At 40.3% G+C, this 17,777-nt stretch overlaps 1 protein-coding gene across 1 annotated transcript in view; it reads left to right on the top strand.

Annotated features, from left to right (window-relative positions):
• Nucleotides 1–530: 530 nt before the first annotated feature.
• Nucleotides 531–17,777, top strand: part of Odf2l (outer dense fiber of sperm tails 2 like) — a 32,278-nt gene continuing 15,031 nt past the window's right edge. Inside the window, exons 1-9 of the mRNA XM_051194776.1 lie at nt 531–652; nt 2,369–2,501; nt 3,278–3,406; nt 6,018–6,077; nt 6,206–6,277; nt 7,005–7,121; nt 12,357–12,542; nt 15,702–15,811; nt 16,769–16,904. Of these exons, the coding sequence (XP_051050733.1) occupies nt 546–652; nt 2,369–2,501; nt 3,278–3,406; nt 6,018–6,077; nt 6,206–6,277; nt 7,005–7,121; nt 12,357–12,542; nt 15,702–15,811; nt 16,769–16,904 (1,050 nt within the window). The 5' untranslated portion in view covers nt 531–545. The remainder of the gene's footprint in view (nt 653–2,368; nt 2,502–3,277; nt 3,407–6,017; nt 6,078–6,205; nt 6,278–7,004; nt 7,122–12,356; nt 12,543–15,701; nt 15,812–16,768; nt 16,905–17,777) is intronic.

Here is a 17,777-nt window from a genome sequence, read left to right on the forward strand (position 1 = left end):
GCAAGGCTGCTTACAAGCCCTGTCTAACTCCAGCTCTAGGAGACTCCAGTCTCTATGTCCCCAACCCCTAGGACTCATCTGCACATAACCCACTCACAGATGCATAAAAATAATCTGAAAAAAGATTTTTGTACCCATATTATAGTAACAGCATATATTATTAATATATAGTAATAGCTAGCCTTTTGAAAATGTATATGGAAACTTGAATGCAATTCAATTTTGATACTATTTTGAGTCACTGGAGTAGAGTAGCATTTATAATTTCTTAAAGACAGGTAGCCCCAACTGGTCTCAAACTCACAGAGATCTGCCTGCTTCTACCTCTCAAGTGCTAAGATTAAAGATGCACAAACTATGCCCTGAGGGCAGTTATAATTTTGATATTGTCTTTGAAATGTTTTATACATGATTGGGGTGTTTAAATCACAGGGTAACGAAAGTAAAAAGAAAACCTACTGAAATGGTAAGTTTAATAACACATGTTCCCTAGCTTTCAGTACCTGTGGGAAAGTTGTTGCTGAAGCATCCCATTAAAAGAGTTGATGGAGACACATACTAGTGATGGAAGTCATCTGGAGGGACTCTTTCCATTCGTCACACAAGAGAGAGGACCGGTCCCACAGTGTGCCACTGAGAATCACCTCAGCAGGTACCCTTGTCATTGGCAGAGCCAACCTCATTTTCTAACTTCCAAATCAAGTGCAGCCATTCAAGAATGCCCTTCTCTTGTTTAGTATTCATTTGTTATACCTACATAATCTGATTATAAAAATGCTTATTTAGCAGGGTAGAGCAGTTGTCAGTCTTTTTATTATGTCTTTGTTTGCTTTACCTTTTGAGACAAGGTCTCCCTATGCAGGCCAGGCTGTTTCTGAACTCTTGGGCTCCTTGTCTCAGCCTTTCTTACTCTGGGATTACAGGTGTGTGGTTTAACTTTTTATTCTTAATGAAAGCAATAGAAAAGCCAGCATAACTTATTGGTAATTTGTCAAGTATAAATGGAGTTCCTAATTGGTCCAGATAATAACAAGCCAGAGTCAGATATAGAGGGAAACTCTGAGAGATCAGAGAGAAGGAGCAAGCCATAGCACAGCTTACCTCCTTAGCGTCTCAGCAGACAAGAGAGAGATTCCTGTTTCTCCCTGCTTACGTCCTGTTTCTTCCCAACCACCTGTACAGACCTCCAGACCTCCATGATTAGCTAGTGGCAAGGTCTATTCTCTGACCCCAAGACAGGCTTTATTTGTAGAAGCAAGATATCACCACAGTAAAGTGAATATTGTTGCTTATTATATTGTTGGTAACAAATAATTATCATATTTTGCTTTGTTTGAATTGGAAATTTACTTGTTATTTGTGTGAGTTAATATAGTAATAGTAATCTTAAACTGTCATTATTGTCATTACAGGTAGCTTCTAGTCTAGCTGGCAGAAAGTGGAAAATAGTGTTTCATCAAATGTAATTGATTTTCTAATCATGGTTTTGAATGAAGGGCAGTTATTTATCATAAGCTTTTTACTATAAGCCAATGGCACCTAAGAACAAAATCTTCTGCCTCCTGCTTGAAATATATAAATATGTGCAAGATGCCAATAATTCAGTTTGTGTGTGTGTGTGTGTGTGTGTGTGTGTGTGTGTGTGTGTGTGTGTTCTGTCCCCTCATTATGAGTTCCAGGGTCTGACGAGGTCTCCAGGCTTCAGGGCTAGTCCATTTTCCTGCTGAGCATCTTTGTTAGCCCATCAGTTCTGAATGAGTTTTAGGAGATACTCACTCTAAAAGAAAGAAACAGTGCTGAGTAATGAAAGATGCCATGCTCTCACAGAATGTGCTGCTTGTTTGTAGATATTAAAAGGTTTCTTTAAAGTTCAGTTACACATATATTTTATTTATTAAAAGTTTAAAGATAAACTTGTTATATATATGTGAGAATTTTGCCTCCATGTACCACATTCATACTTGGTGCCCATGGAGGCCAACAGAGTGAGTTACAGACGGTTGTGAGTCACCCACCCTGTGGGTGTTGAGAATAGAACCTGGGTCCTCTGCAAGAGCACCAACACCCTTAACTGCTGAGCCATCTCCCCAGCCTATAGATACATTTTAAATACACAGAAGTTATGATTCCATAAAGCAGAATGTAAAGATTAATTATTCTATTCCCTGTATTCCAGGCCACCTCATTTTGCCTCTGTTCAGCCTACTTTTGTCCTGGATGCCTCTAGGCCTGGTGATAAGGCTTTCCCCTAGGGGTATCTGTAAGTCAAACCCATGTCAATCTGGAGGCAGGCTTGTCTGCTCTTGTCTTCCATTAAAATCTCCAGTGTGTGTTAGATGTAACTGAAAGTTTGTTTGTCTCTTATTAGCCTCAAGCAAGACATTTTAAATGAAAAGATGGAGTTGGAGGCAACGCTTAAGGAAGCTGAGTTGGCCTCCTGTTCAATAGAATTACTTTTGCCACTATTTAAGAACACCGTGGAAGGAATTAGTTTCGAAAATGTGAGTGTTGGACTTAGAATGGCTAATGAGATGGAAAGTGAGCATAATATTCAGCATGACCTGACTAACGACTTAAATCTTAATGGGGGGTGGGGGGGAGCATTCTTTATTCCTATCATTAAGTCTACTAGGTGCACTCTCTGACATGAACCTAGTAAGACACCAAGCTGGAGACTGCAGGTTGAGGTGTGACTTACCTGGCCTTGAACTACAGAATGAGGTTTTTCTGAAGAGTGGGGCTGGAGAGTTGGCACAGTGGTTAGCAGCACTGGCTGCTCTTCCAGAGGGCCCATTCCTAATGCCAGTTGCAGCAGAGCTGATGTCCTCTTCTGGTCTCCATGGGCACCAGGCATACATGGTCACAGACAGACATGCAGGCAAAACGCTCATTCACATGGAATGAAAATAAGTAGATCTTTAAACGTAAGCTCTGAGAGGTGGCCTTTTACCTCATTTCTGTGGTGTCACCTGGAGCAGAAGACGACTGCACAGTTTCAACTAAACTTCACTTTCAGTCAAGAACAGATTGTGCTGTGTGGTTTAGTAAAATAGAATACTGCAACACCATGGCATTCTACAACATGTTTTATTTTAACATACCGTGTAGTGTATCATGTCTGCTATGGATAAATTTGCCAGGATTCACCAGTACTATATGCAAAATAATGACTTTCATTGATACTGGGGAACAATTCCTATTGGATGATACCATTCTAGCATGTTTTACTTAGTGCTGTTTTCACATGTATTTATGTTATATTCTTTTATTTTGTCAGGCTAATCTTTCTGCATCGACTTTGAAGAAGATTTTTGAACAGCACGAAATATTATCAAAAGAATTAGACACTTTTAATCGTGTGAAATTAGCCTTAGAACAACTTCTTAAACAGACACACCACAAACAAGTAAGGCACCTGTGCTGTGTGCTCCCGTGATGGTGATCCTCCATGCTGTGTGCTCCTGTGATGGTGATCCCCCATTCTGTGTGCTCCCGTGATGGCGATCCTCCATGCTGTGTGCTCCCGTGATGGCGATCCTCCATGCTGTGTGCTCCCATGATAGTGATCCTCCATGCTGTGTGCTCCCGTGATGGTGATCCTCCATGCTGTGTGCTCCCGTGATGGTGATCCTCCATGGTGTGTGCTCCCGTGATGGTGATTCCCATGCTGTGTGCTCCCGTGATGGTGATCCTCCATGCTGTGTGCTCCCGTGATAGTGATCCTCCATGCTGTGTGCTCCCATGATGGTGATCCCCATGCTGTGTGCTCCCGTGATGGTGATCCTCCATGCTGTGTGCTCCCGTGATGGCGATCCTCCATGCTGTATGCTCCCATGATGGTGATCCTCCATGCTGTGTGCTCCCGTGATGGTGATCCTCCATGCTGTATGCTCCCATGATGGTGATCCTCCATGCTGTATGCTCCCGTGATGGTGATCCCCCATGCTGTGTGCTCCCGTGATGGTGGTCCCCCATGCTGTGTGGTCTTTTTGCTTCACCCTACTGTGAAACAGCACACTAGCACTTCTGCCTCTTTTCTACAACTTAGCTCTCATTGATTAACCATTTTCATCGCCTGTTCCCGGGCATGCACTCTGACATATGGTAACTACCTTTTTACTTTCAGTTTCTATACAATCAGCTTTTATATTCCACATGAGTGATGCAGTATTGTCCTTTTGTGTTGTTCTCTTTTACTTAACAGGATTTTCACTTGTATCCATAATAAAGCAAGTGACAGGATTATTTTTGTTATTGGCTTAGCAGTATTGCACCGTGTATTTACACCTACCTATATGTGTTATCTATCCACCAATTGGTAGACAGCTAAGTTGTCTGGGCCAATTTATATCCTCACCAAACAGCATGTTTGAGTTCCTATTCTCTATATTCCTGCCAGCCCTTTATTTCTCACCTTTTCCTAACCTTTTCATACTCAGTCCAGTTTTAATTTGCTTTTGTCTGATGATGTGATGCTGAGCACTTTCTTGTACCTATTAACCATCCATGTCTTTTTTAAGAAATGTCCATTTAGATGTATTGATTTAAAAGAATTTAGTATTTTCTTCAAATTATTTTATATTTTATTCTTTGTTCTATTAGCAGTTATTAATTGTATTAAATAATGGGTTTCAATATGACATTTCAAACATGTATATAATGCATTTTGACCATTCATCCCCTATTACCATATTCTGTTTCCTCTTCCTAGTGCTAGAATTTAGAGTTATAGTGCCTCTTTCTAAACAGTATTCTGAGATTCATTAGAAAATAAGTGTGTGTGAGATAGAGAGAGTGTGTATGTGTGTGAGAGAGAGAGTGTGTGTGTGTGTGTGTTACGAGTAGGTTTTCCCTGTAGCCGGTCTGGTCTTACAGCCATGCCAGCCCCAAATAACACACAGACATGCTGTATTTGATATAATGCTGTTGACCAGGTACTAGTTTCTTATCGGCTAACTCTGTCTTAATTACTAACCCATTTCTATTCATCTAAGTATTTCCACGTGGTCCCATCTTACTGAGGAGTGGGCCCTGACCTCTGTTTCTCCTTCTTTACATGCTGACTCCTCCCTACTACTTCCTCTTTCCTCCTTGTCTCCTAGTCCCACCTATCTTGCTTTCCTATTGGCCAACAGTGCTTTATTCATTAACCAGTATGAGAAACATATTTACAGAATGACATCTCCCATTATGTGTGTGTGTGAAAGAGAGAGAATGTGTGTTTGTGTGTGTGTGTGAGAGAGAGAGAGAGAGAGAGAGAGAAAGAGAGAGAGAGAGAGAGAGAGAGAGAGAGAGAGAAGAGAGAGATTTGTATATCATCCTATACTTTCCAAGACATTCTTTTGAGGTTAATTTGGCAAAGTAACTGATTGGAAGTTCTGTGCTAAATAGTTTTGGGTGCTCAGGCAGAAATTTTACTGAATAGAATCTGCACTGTGAATGGTAGCTGCCTATGTTGTCCTTTTAAGAGATGCCTGTGCTGTTTTATCCTTTACATCCAGAGCATACATACATACACAGTGAAGGATTGCACACACCATTTCAGAAGTGTATGCATTTCTGGCTCTGTAATTATCCATAGAGATGAGTTAAGATTCCTTACTAGTAGTTCCCAGAATTAGTTAATAATTTAAGGGCTAGGGAGGGAGGTCAGTGGCAGACTGCTTAACTGTCACATTCCATGCCCTGGTTTCAACCCTCAGTGCGGGAGGGAGGGCAAAGGTTATGTGCATATAGAGGGGTTAGGACATGGAATGGGTGAGGAGTTTTCTTTAAAGATGCACAAAGCAAAGGAAACAGTAAAAGCAAAATATTTAAATATGATCACAGCAAACTAAAAAGCTGAATGAAGATAACAGCATAGAGACAATCTACAAAATAGAAACCATTTGCAAGCTATAATTCTTGCAGAGTTGATATCAGTAGAAAATGAACTCACAAACTCGACAGACAATAGTCACGTTTAAAAAAGAGAGATGTGGTTTTAAGTTGATGTTTTTAGTATATCTCCCTCACAGATGGAAGAGAGCTCACCCAGCTTGTTGAAGGACCTCAGTGGCAATGAAAGTGAGAATACTGTAAGTGTTTTCCCCCTTGACACCATTCTTGGTGACATTTTTGTTGTTGTCGCTGCTACTTTGTGTTGGTTTTAGCCAGTGTTATCCACGTTCTGAATTTTCTAATTCTTCCTTTGTATTTCCTGAAGAATCTTCAAAGGAGGGTGCTTGAAAAAGAGGCCTATATTGGAGAACTCTCATGTGTGTTTCAGAATGAAAAGGTAAACACATTTTGAGTTTTCACCTTAACTTTGATGTTGTTAGTATTGACCCCCTTTCTCTTCCTCCCACCCTGTTCTCATATCCTCAGTTATCAGCGCAGTTAAGGCTTTTTGACAGTTTGGATTTTTATGTACCAAATGTATAGAATGTCTTAACTTTTTAAGGTTTTTTTTTTTTTTTTTTTTTTTTTTTTTTTTTAGTTTAGTTTTATGTTTCTTTGACCACTTGGCTTAGGTCACCACAAATTCTATACTCCTAGTTTGGTGATAGTTCAGTCGGAAGACCAGAACCTGAGTTTAGTCTCCAGAAACCCTGGTAATTCTGATCCTGGGAAGGCAGAGATGGGAAGGTCTTTGGGGTTTGCTGGTCAGCCAGACTAACTTAGTTAGTGAGCGCCCAGCTGAGAACACATGCAAATATATATACATGCACAAAGAACTACAAATTTATGTTTTCATTTCTTTGGAAAAATAAAATAATTTTGGTATTTGGAGGAACATTTTGCACACACTTAAAGTTTTTCTTGGGAGGAGATATGGGAATGTTTATAAGAGACAATTAGAAGGCATTGGATACTGTGGGGGTTTACATGAAGTTTTATATGATGTGTAGCTTATGGAGAAGAGTGCCCTGCTCTACCATCTTCTCAGGGTGAGTCCGGATCAGGATTCTGACAAAGATAAAGGGACATGGTAACATTATCACCATTTTTCTTTTCTATTACAGGAAAGCACTTTGAAAGCAAACCGGTTTTCTCAGTCAGTGCGAGTAGTACATGATCGTCTACACCTCCAAATCCAGAAAAGGGAAGCTCAGAATGATAAGTTAAAAGAACATGTAAAGGTGTGAATATTCACTGTTGTGGTTTAAGTAGTAAGATCAATGAAAGCCTAACTTTAATGGCCTTGCTTCATTGTGGAATGCATTGATAAGAAAAGAATGTAATTTTGACCTGGAGCACCCTGTGTGGTACCCACATCTGTAAGCCCAGCCTTTGGGAGGCCAGGGCAAGAGGGTTACAAATTCAAGGCCGCCCTGGGGTAAAAAATGTGACCCGGTCTGAAACAGCAAGTAGCATGTCCTAATTGCATGGGTCTGTACTTCCTGAATACCAGCTGAGTTACATGCTCAGGTGAAATTCCAAGAACCCTTGAAAAGAGTCCTAGTTACTCTTGTATTCTTTATCTCACTTGTTTTCCTCCATTTTAGCAGAATGTTTTCTCTTACCAGCACCTTCTCAGTCTTATTGCTTTTGTGCCCAGTCTCCCAAGTATGATCACACAGCCTGCAAACCCTAAAATAATGACAGTCTCCTTAGAGAAATGTCATGGTGAAGGCCAAAATGAGTCCCTGTGATTAAGAAATACCATCTGTAAATGCTCTAGAATGCAACTATTCCTACTATGAGAGCTCCAAATTGTCAATTCATCACTATGGGAGCTTCTGTATTGATATGCATTTATATTGCATATGCAAGTTTTTCTATCATTGATATGACAAGAAATTTAATTTGTTTAAAAGTGAGGGACCAAGGTCTCAAAAAAATTTGTAGTTTTGATGTTCCTGTGGAAAACCCTGAACATAGATATTATTCATAAGGTGTCTAGTCTTCTGAATATTTAGATCTAGATCCCTGTATGAAAATATTTCTTTTTATATTTCAATCTAGGAAGAATGTGTTGATATTTGTATCAGGTCTTCCTTTATATTACTAACTCTCTAATAATGGCACGGAGACTTTTATTAATTATGAAGCTTGGCTTTAGCTTTGGCTTATTTCCAACTACCTCTTAAACTTAAATCAACCCATTTGTGTTCATTTTCATTCCGCCATGTGGCTCATTCCCTTGCCTCAGTACCATCAGGCTTACTTCCTCCTCATTTGACTGGAGAATCTTCCACCTCAGATTGTTTCACAGAGTTCCTATCTCTTCCTGGAAGTCCCACCTATCCTCTCCTGCCTAGCTATTGGCTGATCAGCTCTTATTAAACCAATCAGAAGGTGCCTTAGGTGGGTGAGCCACATGTTCACAATGTCCAAAAAGATTATCCCAACAAAGATTTTAAACCTTTTTCATTATACAGTTAATACATGCTTACTGTGGACATTTTGTAAATTATGGAAATGTAAGTTAAAATAACTTAAGGACACCAAAGCTATTGTTAACGTTTGGTTGCATAGTATTCCAGTATTCCTATATAGCCTTTTATGCATATTCTCACATGTTTCCAAAAGGAGATCAGTAAGTTGTTTCTCTTTCTACCAATTATAATAATTTTGAAATGAGCTTAGCTTTTACATTCAGAGTACTGAGAAGTTCCCTTTGTATTTGTACAGTTAGAAGGAATGTGTTCCAAGTCCAGTCATTTTGAGGTCAGAGCCTGAGGGTGCTGTTACATGTCACAGCGCAGTTGGATCCACTTTATTTTTTTGCCAAAGGAAAAGTGTTCCTACCTTGAGAGACTTTATGTAGACCAAGGGTGAGGATGTCTAGGTAGACCTCGGTTTGTTTTTCTTGTCCGAAATCATAGCAGACATCAGCAACCTGTAGCACTGGCCGAGAACTCTACCTGCCCTTCAGTGGCAAAGACTGTTGGCTTTCTAAGGACATTAATTAAGCAGGTTCTGGAGGATACAATTTGTTTTAATTAATTTTGTCTTTTGGCAATTTCATACATGTGTCTGGTGTATTCTGCTTATGCTCCACCTGCCTTATCCTGTCTCCCTCCCGTCCTTATCAGCCCCTCCCCATCCCTACTGCTCCCTTCCCTAGATAGGTGACATTCGGGTTTGCTTTTAGTTTAACCGTGGCCGTCTGTGTAGCCGTTGGTTTGGAGTTGTCCATCAGAGCCTGGTGGGAGTCAGTAGAGGGAGTCAGTTGAAGGCATTGATTTCCTCTCCACTGGACTCTGTCAGTAGTAAATAGTGGTTCATTCTCCACACCTGTTCCTCCAAGCACCTTCTGCCATAGCCCTCATGGATCCTTTGGCTCTTTGCATGGGCGAGATAGGACACGGTGGCCGGTGTTCTGTGCAGGCACCCACAGGCAAATGGTGCGACCTAGCCTGTCAGTCACCTAATTCAGATTATCTTTCACAGTATCCTCAAATAGCGGTTGAGGATATTTTTAAAATCATAAATTAAAGAGTTATTTTCAAATATAATTTTAACAGTATTTTTTGTTTCTTAAATACATTTGATCAACCAGGAGTCAGGCCATCAGGCTAGAACCCCGAGCTCTGCTGTGGTGCCCTCATTCTGATACGATGCTGGGTGCAGATCCCTCAGCACAGCCGCTCCTAAGGGACAGTAAGCAGCTGGCCTGAGGGTCTTGCTCTTCTGTTTTCCTCTCACACACAAATTAAATTATGTAAAATAAATACATAGATTTGGAATGTAAAGCAGTAACTAATGTGGCAGATTAGAATTCAGTTACTTGATTTGGGGTTTAACAAGTTTATTGTTTTAAGTGTAAAAACAATTCAGTCTGACAACATAAATCTCAGGTCTTTAGTTGTTGTTCATTGGGCCTTTTAAAAATTTACATTTCATACCTTTCAGAATATTCCAAACTGCCTTGATCCAATTTTCCTTCCTGAAGTTTTGTCGCATGTCAGCTGGAGTTAGAATATCTTTGGAGGAGATAGTGAATACTGTTCTGCGTGACAGGATGTGTGTCCTACTGTGTCTGTACACACACATGCACAGTATAACCTGTTGTGTGTTCATACGCAATATGCACACATTGCATCCACCTGGCAAATGGCTGAGGGTTTGGAACTGAAAATGATTTGCCAGTTTTAGTCTGTCCCTGAAATATTGAAGTGTAGGGTTTGAGAGTTTCATATATGTAGACAATGTATTTTGATTATATCCATTCCCAGCCACCCCCACCCTCCAATACATTTCCCCTCCTAACTTTATGGCCTCTTTTTTTTACTTTTCCTTTTTTTATTTAAATTTGAAACAAGGTTGTTTTACATGTCAATCCCAATTCTCTCACCCTCCCTTCCTCCCCTGTCCCCCCATAAACCCCAGCCCACCCCCTTTCTGCTCCTCAGGGAGGGTGAGGCCATCCATGGGGAATCTTCAAAATATGTCACATCATTTGGGGCAGGGCCCAGGCGCCCCCTTGTGTGTAGGCTGAGAGAGTATCCCTCTATGTGGAATGGGCTCCCAAAGTCCATTCCTATACTAGGGATAAATACTGATCCACTACTAGAGGCCCCATAGACTGCCCGGTTCTCCTAACTAACACTCACATTCGGGGGTCTGGATTAGTTCTATGATGGTTTCCAGGCTATCAGACTGGGATGCATGAGCTCCCCCTTGCTCAGGTCAGCTGAATCTGTGTGTTTCTCCAGCCTGGTCTTGATCCCTTTGTTCATCATTCCTCCCTCTCTGTAACTGGATTCCAGGAGTTTGGCTAGTGTTTAGCTGTGGGTGTCTAAGTCTGCTTCCATCAGCTACTAGATGAAGGCTCTAGGATGGCATATAAGGTAGTCATCAATCTCATTATCAGGGAAGGGCATTAAAGATAGCCTTTCCACTATCCCTTAGATTGTTAGTTGGATTCATCCTGAACATAACACCAGTAGCACAGACACTGAGATCGACAATTAATAAATGGGACCTCCTCAAACTGAGAAGCTTCTGCAAGGCAAAGGACACAGTCGACAAGACAAAACGGGAGTCCACAGAATGGGAAAAGTTATTCAACAACCCCACATCTGACAGAGGGCTGATTTCCAAAATATACAAAGAACTCAAGAAGCTAGTTACCAAAACACCAAATAATGTTTTTAAGCAAATGAACAAACTTCATAGTGTGGTGCTGACACCGTGTGGCCATCCTGAGGAATGACAGATTTCTTGTGGGCGGGTCCTTTCTCACACAAGGATTTAACCTTGTAGTTAGTTTTTTCCAATTATTTGCTGTAGTGCTCCATGAGACTCTTTCTTTTTCATATGATTGTGTAAGATGACTTTGTAGAGCTGAAGAGGGAGTTATTGCCTCAGAGTTTACATAACCAGTCTGCTGAGTTGAAATCCAAAGGCATAAGTCTTAATGATGTTAGTGGAAGTGAATGGAAGCGTAGCTTTTATTGGTCATAGGATTAAATAGAAAACCACCCAAATTTACTTCTAGTTGAAATGGCTGCCCCTGGAATGGGGTATTCTGCAATTTCAGATTTAACATGTATGCGATTTTAATAACCATAACAATCTCTAGTCATTAGTTCTTACATACTTAATGTTCATTAATATTTACATACAACACTGAATGCTTAGATACTTAGAATAATTTGAAGGGAAAACATAAAAGTTGTCACACTATACCAGCTCTCTCATGTTTTATGAGGAGCATGTCAAGGAATTGGACCTTACCAGTTAGCACGGCCTTGCCACTTATCACCATCCTGTCCAGTGGCTGCAAGCCTGCCCTTAGACATCGTTTGAACTGTTTCATCAGATTGTGTAGACCTGGTAGCCAGTGATTTATCTAACCCTGCTTGGCCTTGTAGTCAGTTGTTTTGTAAGTTTGCCACTACTGGGTAAAGCAGTGCTTTTACAGATCTCCTGGCTGTAACTTTCTAGCGTCGGCAGATACCTTCAGGTCCCAATGTTATGTTTGGCCACTGGGTCTCTGTGTATCCCGTCTTCATCTTCCATGCCCTGTGCATCTTGTTATCAGAGGCGCTCGCTCACATGTATTTATGAGTTGCTTTGCATACTGAGGATTGAGATCATGTTTTCAATTGTTGTTTGTTTTATTTCATATGTGAACGAAATGATGTCTTATCCCAGGAGCTTTAAGGAAGCTGACATTTCTGCCACAATCATCTCTTTAGTCCTAATACCATAAGTTTTATACGTGTTGAAATACTTTGAATTTTCATTTTTTATTTGCTACAGGAAGTTTAGATTATGCCACCTCTTGCTGCTGTCTAACTTTTTAACTATTTATGAATATTTGTTTTGGTAACATGTGTGCAGAAGATGACATATGTGTTTTGAAACATTTATTTGAGCATTGACGCTCTGACGTAATTTAACTGCTTTTAACATTTTTTTAGAGCTTGGAAACCCAAATAGCCAAGTGGAACTTGCAGGTGAAAATGAGTAAGCAGGAGGCTGTAGCCATCAAAGAAGCAAGTAAGCAGAAAGCTGTGGCTCTGAAAAAAGCATCGAAAGTTTACAGACAAAGGCTGAGACACTTTACAGGGGATATTGAACACCTCACTGCCCAGATCAGAGATCAGGTGAGTGTGCTGATTGCGCTATAAGATGCTTCATGTACTTAAAATATGAGAATTATCTAGACAGCATGGTTAGTCAGACGGCATGGTTAGTCAGGTAGCATGACCAGACAGCAGAGTTAGGTAGATAGCATGGTTAGTCAGACAGCAGAGTTAGATAGATGGCATAGTTAGAAAGTAAAATTAGTTAGATAGTATAGTTAGAAAGTAAAGTTAGTTAGATAGTATAGTTAGAAAGTAAAGTTAGTGTAGTTTGACAGCATAGTTAGACAACATATTTAAATAGTACTGTTAGACAGCATAGTTAGTTAGAGAGCATAGTTAGATAGATAACCTAGTTAGCATAATTAGCATAGTTACTTAGACAGTATAGTTAGTTAGATAGCAAGATTCGACAGAATAGTTAGCATAATTAGACAATATAGTTAGATAGCATAGTTATTAGATAGTATAGTTACATAGTATAGTTAGCATAGTTAGTTGGATAACATTGTTAGATTGTATAGTTAGCATAGTTAACATGAAGTTTTAGATAATGGTGTTATTTCTATCTATGTTACTGTTAATGCTACAAAAATTTACTTAGCTTTTTTGCTTTAGACTTTTATTTTTGAAAGATTATAATCATAAAATGCAGAATTTGAATTATACAGCGCTTTTGGGAACTTACTGAAAGGAAACGTAAATGTATTCCATGCCTCCTCCCCAGCACATACACACACCAAAAGCTTTTATGGCTAACTAAGAGTAAGGCTTCCTCCTTTTTGCCCACTGGAAAGTTGCAGTGCATATTACCATATTAAAGGCCCTGAAAAGGCTTTCAGAGGGCAGTAATGAGGGCATGGAACTAAGGGTTTCCCACACTTAGCCACAGAACTCTTCTTGTACCCACAAAGCAGCTCTTGGAAATGGTTCTGAGAAATATCAGTTTGGGAAATGCTGATTTATGTTATTAGACCATATGACTTTATTCAGTAATTCACTTCGTTTAACCTCTGTAACGCATTTGAAGCCATATGCTGACGTAAACAAAACATGTGAAAGATATCTTTGAGTATAACGCAGAGCTGAAAAATAGACCTAGTGCTTTGTTCTTCTTGACAAATCATTGTTCTTATTCAGTTGCCAACCACTAGAATATTCATTGTGGCTTCCTAGTACCCACCTCTTAAGAACGTATGCTAAGGCTTATAGATTTATTAGTGGCTTGGGAAATGAAAACAGACTCATATAAGAGCTTGTACAAACAAAACAAGTTAAAGTTTTATAAGCCCAAATATCACCTTAAAAGGCTCTAATAATTAATGTACACTCACTTGAGTGTAAGTAGATATTGAACTGAAGAGTAGGCTCAGTGCCTGCAAGGTCATAGCTGACTGAACACCTACAGCTGCTTGGAGCGGTGGACACTAATCCTGGCATGATGCTTTTGAGGCTTTCCCGTTGGTTAGCCTCTTGGACAGGCTCCTGAACTGGTTAGCCCTGGTGACTGCTTTCCCGTTGGGTAGCCTCTTGGACAGGCTCCTGCACTGATTAGCCCTGGTGACTGCTTTCCCGTTGGGTAGCCTCTTGGACAGGCTCCTGCACTGATTAGCCCTGGTGACTGCTTTCCCGTTGGGTAGCCTCTCTAACCTTTCACTGCTTTTATGAACTAGGACATAAGGTGTGGCTCCCCTTTAAAGGACTGTAGGAGCATGCACAGAAAAAAAAAAAAAAAAAAAAAAAAAAACGGATGGGGCTGCTCTATGCCACTATCTCCTGCCCTTTGATTGGCTGCTGCCTCTGGCTTTAAGTCCTTCCCTCTAAATCAGTTAACTTTTCAACTCCTCTCCAGGGAAGGCCTTCCCAGACCTTTAACAATTTTCTTAATTTTCTTAATTTTCTGGTGTGCATTTCATTCTGAAGCTGTCTCATGCTTTACCATTCTCCCTCCTCAAGGAACTCACAAATGAGTTCAACAGTGAGACATCTTATTGAATTGACTTGGTGTACCGTGAATGTTCATGCAGTACAACCCAGGGAAATGAAGGAGGACGGGGAGTAGGGAGAGCCCGTGAGGTCTGAGGAATGAGGAGGCTGCCGTGGCACCAGTTCTGAAAGTCCCATTGCAGTGGAGGGTGAGGGCTCTTGCTGTGTGTCTCTCTGTAAGGAGAGCTGAAAGAAGTTACATATGTAATGTATACATTCCTTCCATGGATTCAAGTCCTGAGTACCTAACATGATATACATTATGGTATGAACTGACTTTAGAGTGTATTTTATTATAGCCACCTCTTCCTTCAGAATTTATATTAAATTTTATTTTACATGAGATATGAAATAGTCACTAGTCTTCAGTGTAACAAACATTTCTGTGAAAAGTGTAGACAATGTCTTGTGCATACAAGATGACCAATGACCAATAGACTTTTCCTGTGAATGAATGAATGATAGGGAAGAGGAAAGTAGTATGTAAACTGCATACTATTGTGGGTTCTCTGGCTGCTGGTTAACTGGCATTCTTGTAACGAGTGAGTTTGCTTCTCTGTAGAATGTGGGCAAAGCCACAGAGTGGTGCAGAGAGCCGTTGACATTTACCGAGTGTCCCTGGCACCACTTGAAACCCTACAAACAGCAATGAAGCAAATGCAGAAATGCTCGTTTGTGAATCTCACATTCAAACTGACTGACCCCTGCCTCTCCTCTGCTGACAGCAAGTGTTGGCAAGCTGATGGCTGACCTCTAGACACATAGGGCTGCATTTGGAGATCATGAGCTGTGGAATTGCAAATAGTTTCTATATATCATGGGAAACTTCACACATGTATGTGGTTGTTACTCTTCTGTGTAAAGGATGGAAAATGGTGATGCATTCATAATTTTATTAATTGTGAAGTAGTACTTGAAACTAGTCACATCACCATCTTAAAATAGTAAGTGGGAACTTACTGTGTGCACATAAAGTAGTAGTCATATGGGTGTTTTATTAAAGCTCATTTTAGATTTTCCTACATGAGAAGCTGCGCACCAAGCTTCTCTACAAGAAAAATTACATGTTTACCGGATGAGTATTTTCGTATTTACAGTGTATCTGTGTCTAAGACCTGTAAAAATAAAATAAAAATAAAACAAAAGGAAAAACAACAGTCTAAGTTACAAGATGAATGCTTTCTATATTTCTAGGAAGCCAAGTTGTCTGAAGCAGTTTCGGCCTCCAATGCCTGGAAAAGTCATTATGAGGAAATCGTAATAGAAAAAACTGAACTGGAAGTTCAGATTGAAACAATGAAAAAGTAAGCAAGAATGTAGATTGTCATTGTCTAGTGAGAAGCGACTTGATTCTTGTCCAACAGTGCATGTTTTGCTTCTTCTGGGTTCTGTGTGGATAGTGCTTAAGCTGTGCCCCCACGGACAGAGACGGGAGTGACAGTGACCAGCACACACTGCTATTCCCATCTCAGAGGGGGAGCTCACAGATTCTCACTCTGTGCCTGAGTGTGTGTCTGCTATTTCTTATAAACACAGCTAGTTTGTTCTAAGGAGAAGTAACGTTTGCCAATTAAGCAAGGACATGAACGAAGCAGTTTATAATTGTTTTAAAGTCCTAAAAGTTATTATCCCTTAATTCAAAGGACTAAAGTGCGTAGCAGAGAAAGTTAATGAGTAAAATCCATACATTTTGCCCTTTGACACTGCTGCTAAGGAGCATTAACAGACCCTAATATTTGCTTTAAGATTTGCTTCTGTGCTGCTGTTGGAGAACTGACAGGTCGTCCTCTAAAGATGAGGTGTCACTGCCTCACATGATCCTTCCTTTAAAACTTACGTCCGTGTGTGTGTGTGTGTGTGTGTGTGTGTGTGTGCATGCGTGCGTGTGTATGCATGTGCGCACGTGTGTGTGTGCGCGCGCGCATGTGTGTGTGTGCGTGCGTGCATGCGTGCGTGGGTGTGTGTGTGTGTGCATGTGCGCACATGTGTGTGCGCGTGTGTGTGTGTGTGTGTGTGTGGGTGGGTGGGCAGACGTGCATCCTGTGGGGGTAGACCAGATGGCATCATCCATCAGTAGGTGAGTACTCTCACCCTGGCTGCTTTGAGCATAGCCCTGGGTCCGCACTCCTGTTCCCTTGCTGCATCCATCCTGCTGCCTCTCTGTGCCTTTTCCATTTTAACGAGTGTTCCCTACCAGAATAATTTAAAAACATAGTATGTTCTTTCAATGAAAATTTCCATGCTCTCACTATTTTATAAAGGCAGATCGTTAATCTTTTGGAAGATTTGAAGAAAATGGAGACTCATGGGAAAAAATCATGTGAAGAAATTCTTAGAAAACTTCACTCACTTGAAGGTGAAAATGAAGCACTAAATATTGAGAATGTGAAATTAAAGGTAATGTGTGTGCGCATGCGTGTGTGTGCACACTTATTAGCAGTAGCTTGGGTTAAAGGCAAGATTGGGGTAATGCTTATGTGTTGTTTTATCTTTCATGTTTCTCATGACATTGTATCATTAAATAGATAGTTTCTAGACACACAGATAATGTCTGTGTTCTTGTATAAGTCTTAAGATTTTTAGTAACAAATACAAAAGTAAGTTTAAATTGAATTTAGCAGGACAAAGCAAGGCTTATATGAAGTTAAACAACTCTCTCTTTGTCTCATCTTTAAAACAGTTTATTTACTCTCTAACTTTAGCAGTGAATCATCCAAAATTGCATTAGCTGTACTGCACAAAACTATTTGTAGGTGTCATGGTTACCATATGATACACCATCAGGCTGGGTCTGTTTGAAACCAGAAAAAAAACCCAGAAAGTATGTTCTTGGCTAATTTATAACCAGAAAGAATTTCCAACAGAGCCAAATCCAAAGAGTGATTGGTTTATATGTGTCCCAGAGAAGAGATGGGCAAGGAAGATTTTAGACTTTCTGAGAAAAAAGGAACCTGAGTTCTTAGACACAGACAATCCTGTGGCTGGACAGGACTTGACAGAGCCTGAGGGCATCATTCCCAGCTCCTCAAAACAAAAATCAGAAGAGAAGTGTTTGAACCATGAGATAACTAATCCCCAAACTCTCCAAGATTCATGTTCTAGAGACAGAAATAGAAGTTTAGAAAGAGTAGAAAAGAACAAGATGTCAGTCCCCATCCCCACGCCACCCCTTAGCCAAGGAAACTTCAACAAATATGAAACTCAGCGTCTGGAATCCTATAATTTTTCTGAAAGTCCATCAATAAATGCGTAACAAGTCCATTGAACTTT

This window comes from Phodopus roborovskii, unplaced genomic scaffold (genome assembly GCF_943737965.1).
Source record: "Phodopus roborovskii unplaced genomic scaffold, PHOROB, whole genome shotgun sequence".
Classification (NCBI taxonomy): Eukaryota; Metazoa; Chordata; class Mammalia; order Rodentia; family Cricetidae; genus Phodopus; species Phodopus roborovskii.